Source organism: Alligator sinensis, unplaced genomic scaffold (assembly GCF_000455745.1).
Source record: "Alligator sinensis unplaced genomic scaffold, ASM45574v1 scaffold1731_1, whole genome shotgun sequence".
Taxonomy (NCBI): Eukaryota; Metazoa; Chordata; order Crocodylia; family Alligatoridae; genus Alligator; species Alligator sinensis.
Window position 1 is genome coordinate 58,734 of NW_005843621.1, and position 8,358 is coordinate 67,091.

Consider the following 8,358-nt stretch of genomic DNA (forward strand, 5'->3'; position numbering starts at 1 on the left):
AGTGAGGATGCTTCCCAACACCACGTACCCAGCCGGTACACCTGTGAGTTTAGGATACTCCGGGAGGAGGCCACTGAGAATGGAGGCTTCACTCAGGGGAAGTGGAGATCAAGATGAGATGGTGCCAGAGCTGGCCTAGCACCAGGGAGGGAAGGTGGGTGAGTGAGGGGTGCACCAGGCACCAATCCAACCCATTGCCCAGGAAAGGGATTGCTCAGCGCCAAGTCATCATTGCTTGGTGTCTCCATTCCTGCCAAATACCTCGCATAGAAGAAAAGACAACGTCACCACACCAAGATGTCACCAGGGCTAATTACAAGACCGAGTGGAAAGGGGTGAGCTGCAGGGAAGGAGGAGCCCCAGACAAGTCATGAACATGCTGTCACACCTGGACCCTCAGGGAACCACTGATCCCCACCTCCAGGCAAGTGAAGGTTAACTCAGTGGAAACAGCAAAGGTGTGGCATAGTGTGGCGCGATGTGGCATGGTGTTGCATGACCAGGGGGTTGGGATTTGTCTGCATCCCATTGGCCACTGCATCTGGCAGGAGAGTGTCACAAACCCTTCCCCACTGCAATAAAAGTCTCTTTCATCAATTTGTCCTCTCCCCTTTCTGACACTAGGTCAAGCCCAGGACGATTGCAGTCAGGCCCAGGGGAGAGAGAAGAGTGTGAGTCAAACACCGCTCACCCCCACCAAGGGAGACCCCCTACCCTTCCCTAACTGCAGGGGGACAGGGCCAAAGCTCCAGCACCTGTTTCCACCCCACAACTCAGGGATGTGAGACCCTCCATGCACACAGACACATACTCACAGCTCTGGTCCCAGCAAGCAGGGACACACACACACGCACGTGTAGAAATTCTGGTCATGCTAGGCCGCAGCTACGCTTGCTAAACCATAGCTAAGCTAAGACGCCACAAGGGACCTTGGAAGCAGCAGGCTCCACAGACCGCTGCATGCCCTGATGACCGAGTGAGCTAAAACCCAGGTTCCAGGCACCTGCTACCCATTAGGTTGATTACCCGACTCACTGGTGAATTGCCAATAAATGTAGCCCGAACACATGTACAAGGCAATCATCACACAATGAATGGGTGAATCGTGAAGTTAATGTAGACTGGCCATATGTGCAAAGTAACTGTCATGCAATGAACAGGTGATTCATGTAGCATGGCTACACATACAAAGGAATCACCATGTGCAATAACTGAAGCTTGGCCACGTGAGCATTGACCCCAGCCACGCGCTGCGGCTCAGGACATGAGCAAGCTCTTACATGAACACGGACCAGAGGGACCCCGAGTGCGGGCTGCAGCAAGTCAGGGAGGGGACGAGAAAGAAAGGGAAAAATACCCAAACCTAAACTGAATACCCTCACTCCTTGTGGGGCAGGGAGAGAGAGAAAGAGAAATCACTTGTGTCTTCTTTCTTGTAACCTTCTCAGCTGCAATTTGTACACAGGGAAGTGTCCCAAAAGAGTTTCCCCAACCCAACCTTGTATCATTGAGAGCGTCTACCCCCGGCAGTAAAAGTGGGGACAAAAATCCATAACAGGTAGTTAGCTGGAAAGCAGCAAGAAAACCACCTATGGAGGTTGCTGGGAGTCTCCAGGACTGGCAAGGGTGCCAGCTGCAGCCCCAGCCCCAGCTCTGGTGCCGAGAGCAGTGGTGGTGGCACAGGAGCAGATATGGGGGGCAGCGCCCACCCTGCAATCCACATGCTGCCCAGGGTCAGGGGGAGGAGGGCCACCCGCGGGGTGAGAGGGCAGCAGGACAGGCCCTACGAGGAGAGACTGAGGGACCTGAACCTGTTCAGCCTCAGCAAGAGGAGGCTGAGGGGGGACCTGGTGGCTGCCTACAAGGGGAGATCAACAGCAAATAGGCAGAGCCCTTTTCTCCCCAGCACCACCTGGGGTGACAAGGAACAATGGTCATAAGCTGGTGGAGAATAGGTTTAGGTTAGAGATCAGGAGGCAATATTTCACAGTTAGGGTGGCCAAAATCTGGAATCAACTTCCCAGGGAAGTGGTCCTCGCCCCTACCTTGGGCAAATTCAAGAGGAGGTTGGACGATCACCTGTCTGGGGTCTTGTGAAGAGCAAGACTACTGGAAAGGAGGGAGCATCCACCCCTGAGGATGGACAGCTTAGCAGGAATCAAAGATGGGCTCCCTCCTGGCTGCCTGGGTAGAAATGTTCCTTTTTCTCTCCTGCCCTTGGTGGGAGCACCGGTAAAACGAGGTGCGTGTCTGCCCCACTGTCCCCTCACCCCATATCAACCCCTGCTGGAGACTCCTTACCAGGCGGCACCAGAGTAATGGAAGGCAGGAGTGCCATTTGGAGAGCAGCTGATCTCGTAGTGCCCATGTGCTGCTGCACCATGCTCTTCACCATAAAGATCCCATGCCTGAGGATGAGGTTGCCCAAGCTGTGGGCCACACATCCCCTGAAGATGCACAGCCTGATCTTATATGCATCCAGCTCCTTTGCACGCCACACATCAGCAATCACTCTGCAGTGCTGGTGGGCCAGGGGCACACAGGTGGCTGCCCCCTGGCACAACACAGTGCCAGATGGGGACCCCTCGAAAGAGACAGTGCAGTGGTCAGGCCCTCATGGGGGAGCAGGGTAAGGGAGGAGCAGAGGTGTCCCACACCCTAGAAGCTTGGCGGGGTGGGGATGAAGGGAAGATTCTCCCCCCCATCACTGGGGGACACCCTATAGGACATCAGGGTTCCCCCAGTGTTTGGGGAGGGGAAGGCAGCGACCCTGGACACCCAGGTTCTGTTCTCACCTGGCAGCTGGTCCTGGCACTGGCACTGGATGGGGGCAGGTGTGGTGGAGGGAAGGGTCACTGCACCCAGCACCAGAGAGCAGGGATCACAGTGCCCCCGCTGCCCCCTGGCCCAGGGGAGAGAGAAGAGTGTGAGTCAAACACCGCTCACCCCCACCAAGGGAGACCCCCTACCCTTCCCTAACTGCAGGGGGATGGCCAAAGCTCCAGCACCTGTTTCCACCCCACAACTCAGGGATGTGAGACCCTCCATGCACACGGACACATACTCACAGCTCTGGTCCCAGCAAGCAGGGACACACACACACGCACGTATAGAAATTCTGGTCATGCTAGGCCGCAGCTACGCTTGCTAAACCATAGCTAAGCTAAGACGCCACAAGGGACCTTGGAAGCAGCAGGCTCCACAGACCGCTGCATGCCCTGATGACCGAGTGAGCTAAAACCCAGGTTCCAGGCACCTGCTACCCATTAGGTTGATTACCCGACTCACTGGTGAATTGCCAATAAATGTAGCCCGGACACATGTACAAAGCAATCATCACACAATGAATGGGTGAATCGTGAAGTTAATGTAGACTGGCCATATGTGCAAAGTAACTGTCATGCAATGAACAGGTGATTCATGTAGCATGGCTACACATACAAAGGAATCACCATGTGCAATAACTGAAGCTTGGCCACGTGTGCCAAACAGTGATCACACAAGGAACAAGTCAATCGCATAATAAATGTAGCCTCACCACACGTGCAAAATAATTTTTACAAAATGAACAGGTGAATCACACAATAAATGCAGCCCGGTCACACTTGCAAAGTAATTGTCAGGCAATGACCAAGTGAATCATGCAAAAACTGTACACTGGCCACACGTACAAAAAAAGCGGAATTCGGAGTATTTTTTTTAAGTTGCTTTTATCTTTTGAGAGTCACAGACTGACAAACACCCCCACTCCCTTATCTTTAAAATGGGTTGGGCTTGGTTGGGTCTTGCTTTTAAAGGCAGTGCGACTTTTTTTTCTCCTGAGACCTGGCAACCCTGGCCCCATGCCCCAAAACTCAGGTGCCTCTTTCAAGAAACCTTTACAGGTGTTGCTCCCCACAGGGGATCCAGCCCTGCAAACACAGCTTGAGGGTGATGCTGAGATCCATGCAGAACCGGGAGGGCATTTGGCGTTGGACAAGAGAGGCAGCAAACTCCCCTGGATAAGGTGGAGGAAGGGGACACGCGGGTCTAGCATACACTTGCACTGTGTTTCTACCTTGCCCTTGGGCCCGGTGCCCTAGAGGGACCTGTCTCCCTGCTCCCACACAAAGATGTTTGAGGGAGAAGCGCTGACAGGGCTGGAGCAGGATCCCAGGGCGTTACACCCAGGATGTGTCTGGCCAGCGTTCGCTCTAAGTTGTGCGGTGTGTGCAGCCACGCAGGTGCGCCTGGGTGGCCGCACACCTTACAGGAAACGCTGTGTCTGGCATCTTGCATGTTATCCAGACCAGTACAAAAGAATCCAAAACAAGTCCTTCCACATGACATGTGGTATTGGGATACTAGCGATCAGGGAGCATTCCCCAAGTGACAACATGCTGCGTTTCACCCAGAGGATGTCCTCAGACTCTTCCCACACTTCCACAGGAGAGGCAGGACCTGCCACAGGCTGCACCCCCTTCCCCCTGCCCGCATGTCCCTCGACTGTCCCCTGGCCACAGGCTCCTTCAAAACGGCAGAGTCCTTGCTGCACAGCAGTGCGTGGGAGGGAGGCATCGAGTGTGACCGACTCCTGCGCCCAAGGGTTTGCAACAGCCCCTGGAGCACGGTAAATCCTTGGCTGGGAAGGGGCTGGGAAGTGACAGGGAGATCTGCCCTGCAAAGGGTTATGGGCACTGGTTGGTTGGTTCCTGACTCGCAGCTCTGGAGAGGGCAGAGAGCCCAGCCACAGGGATACCATGCCCAGTGCTGGGGCTTTCTACCAGACACTCATTACAGAGTGCTGCAAAGGCCATGGGGGGCAGCAGCCACCCAGGGGTACAGACTGAGAAGCAAAACCTGCCAGACTGGGCTCAGGAGGTTGCAGCACCAGCTCCTGGCAGACCCGATGGGCACAGGAGATGGCCAAAGACAGGCCCTGGGGACATTTGGAGCCAGCTGTCTTGGGGAGGTCACCCTATTGGGCAGGTGCTTCTTCTCCCTGCCGGCTGCTTTTAGAGAACGATGGGGAAGGCACAAGCTCCAAGACTGATACAAAGACCATCCCCTCACAGGTTTCCCCAGTGCCTGGGTTCATCTCTGCCTGAGGTGTCTCCTATTAGCCCCTGCCCTATATCATACCTTGGGCACCAGCCACTGGGTCCTTTGGGTTCTGCGGTGCCCTACAAGGCCCAAAGACTACCTACGATTTTTCTACAGTCCAGCAGCAGGAGGCGGCTTCCCTGAATTCAGCCACTGGTGGGAGCTGAACAGGTCGGCATCCGCGAGCCTTCCTTGCACTTCTGACAAATTATGGATGGTTTGGGGGGCAGAATCACTGGTGTTTAACCAGGCGGGAGGAGTCGTGGAAGTTATCCTCATGCACAGAGGACTCATGTCATGTCTCCCCTGCGTGGATACATGGGTGCCTGTAAAGGCTGGAGGATTGGCTGAATCTCTTTCCCACACACTGTGCAGTGACGTGCCATCTCCCCTGTGTGGACGCACTGGGGAGTGGCCGGGATGGAGGATTGGGTGAATCTCTTCCCACATTCAGAGTAGTGATGTGACTTCTTTGCTGTGAGGATCTACTGGTGTGTGGCCAGGTGGCAGGACTGGGTGAAGCTCTTCTCACACACAAACCACTGATTTGGCTTCTCATCTGTGTGCATACACTGGTGTCTGGCCAAGTTGAAGGAGTGGGTGAGCCTCTTGTCAGAGTCAGAGCACTGATGTGACTTCTCCCCTGTGTGGATGCATTGATGCTGGGCCAGGTGGGATGAAAAAGGGAAGGTCTTCCCACACTCAGGGCACTGATGTGATAACTCTCCTGTGTGTGGGGACAGGATAAATGATGGGTGAAGTTCTTTCAACACTCAGAGCACTTCTGCCATGTGTAGATTCGCAGGTGGGAGGAATTGGTAAAGCTCTTCCCACACACTGCGCTGGTGTCGCACCAGAACAAATGAAGGGGGGAAGCTCTTCCCACACTCAGAGCACTAATATGGATTTTCCCCCTTATGGATGCACTGGTGTTGCACCAGATTAGAGGAATGGGTGAAGCTCTCCCCACAGACAGAGCACTGATGTGCACTGTCCCCTGCGTGAATGCTGTGGCATGCACAGTAAGGGGGCGCTACTACATAGAGCCACCCACCTCACTGTGCCAGGCCCAAAACTATGCTTCAGACGTCTTCCCAGGGGCCTACATCCGGCCATCCCCCTTCCTGGAGAACACACGCAAGCCTGGGACAGTGATGCTGCCACCTGGGCACTGGTCTCTGTTAGGGCTCTGTTCAGCCTGGTGTACACAGACACGGCCAACATTGGGAGTACTCTGCCCACTGGTAATGGTTCTGGGTGCTTCTTATAGCCTGAAGCCTTCAAAGTCCCTTCTGTACTGAAGGAAAGTAAATAGCCAAACCCACATTAGCCAGCCGAGCAAAAGGGGCAATAAAAGCTTGTCTCTCCCCTCTTCCCTCAGGAATTCACAGCCAGGCACACTATAACAGATAGCTTTATTGATCAGAGAGGGAGAGAATGGAGGAGGGATATGGAACAAAGGAATTTCAGAAGAAAACGCCTTGAGCAAAACAATAAATTAAGCCTTTCAAATATGGGCACGGGGCTGCTTTTTAAAATGTGGATAAATTACCTAGTCCTATTCTACTGGCTTAATTCAAACTCTACTCGTGGTAGAATCATCCGAAGAGGCTCTGAGGAGGTCCAATTCTTGTCTGAGTCCCAAAATAATTGCCACAGGAAGAGAGAAAACTTCCCTCCCTGCAGGATTTTTTACAGCCTGGTGGCCTAGGTGACCAGGTTGATCCAAACAGCCAGTGTTTAAAAACAGATTGAGGGGGAAGAGCTGGAATGGCCCAGTCCAGGGATAGAGACAGAGCATTGGTGCATGTCCAGATAGGAGGAATTGGTGAAATGCTTTGAACACACAGGGAAATGATGTGGCTTCTCCCCTCTGTGGATGCGTTGGTGCTAGGCCAGGTGGGACGAAATACTGAAGGTCTTCTGACACTCAGGGAACGATGTGGTACCTCTCCTGTATGCATACGCTGGTGTGTGGCCAGGCTGAAGGATGGGTGAAGCTCTTTCAACACTCAGAGCTCTGGTATGACTTCTGACCTGTGTGAATATGCTTGTGGGTGGTCAGGGTATAGGACACAGTGAAGCTCTTCCCACACACAGAGCACAGTTGTGGCTTCTCCCCTGTGCCCATACACTGGTGTGTGGCCAGGCTGAAGGACTGGGAGAAGCTCTTTCCATGCTCAGCACTTCTTCTCCCATATGTAGATATGCTAGTGCCAGGGCTGTAACAATTTTAAGTTAGCAATTTAAAGTTTGCTATTATGAATTAAGCTTGTTATTGTACTTTTGTATCTTGTTATTGTATTTTTATATAGCAAAACAAGTATTCTTTCTTTTTGTATTTTTTTTTATGATACTTGGATGTATGGATGAGTGTAAAGTGATTGGTAAGAGCAGAATTAAGCTATGTGTTAACAAACAAGTTACCAAATGGTGAGCTATGCTAAGAGGAGGCTGAATAAATTCAGAATCCAGTCCGAACCAGGTGAAGAATAAAGATAAACAGAAAAGATAAGACTGCAGACAAGGTCTGCAACATCTCACAGCTAGAGACGCTGGACACAGCCCACACCAGCGACAATGGAAGAATGTTGTAAAGCAGTTAGTGACAAGCAACACCTACGGACGATGATGTATGAGCCTAACCACTTGTCAGAACGGAAAAGTACTGAGATTTTAGACAAAGAAGCTACAGCGTCAGGAAAGGCAGACCAGTCACCCAACACCAACTTGATAACCCCTATAAAGGAGAGAGACTTAGCATCAAGAAGTGGGAGACGCTCTGCAAAACTTCACTGGAACACAGACGTGTCTATAATGCCCCGTTTCTAATCTCTCACGCTCACTAGGCTGGCCACCTAAGTGTAGCAGTGAGCAACGGACTTTGGTAACTATAACAACTCCAGGGTGAATGTGAGTGTGTGTATGTGACGTCTATAATGTTTTTGTAGTTTTAATAGACACGGCATCTTGCCTTATCCCCCTCACTAGGTCTCACTTGTCAATTGAGCTAATTGGTAATTTGTGCAACAGGACAAATTGATGAAGCTCTTCCCAAACACAGAACACTGATGTGGCTTCTCCTGTGGGGATACGCTGGTGCTGGGCCAAATGTGAGGACTGGGTGAAGCTCTTCCCACACACAGAGCGCTGATGTGGCTTCTCCCCTGTGTGCATGCGTTGGTGACAAGTAAGTTTAGATGAACTGGTGAAGCTCTTCCCACACTCAGAGCACTGATATGGCTTTTCCACAGTGTGGATGTGCTGGTGCCGGGC

The 8,358-nt window shown here is 52.5% G+C and overlaps 1 protein-coding gene across 1 annotated transcript in view; it reads right to left on the reverse strand.

Moving 5' to 3' along the window:
- Positions 1 to 5,567: 5,567 nt before the first annotated feature.
- Positions 5,568 to 8,358, reverse strand: part of LOC102368260 (zinc finger protein 485-like) — a 12,634-nt gene continuing 9,843 nt past the window's right edge. Inside the window, exon 9 of the mRNA XM_014527534.2 lies at positions 5,568 to 5,809. Within this exon, the coding sequence (XP_014383020.2) occupies positions 5,568 to 5,809 (242 nt within the window). The remainder of the gene's footprint in view (positions 5,810 to 8,358) is intronic.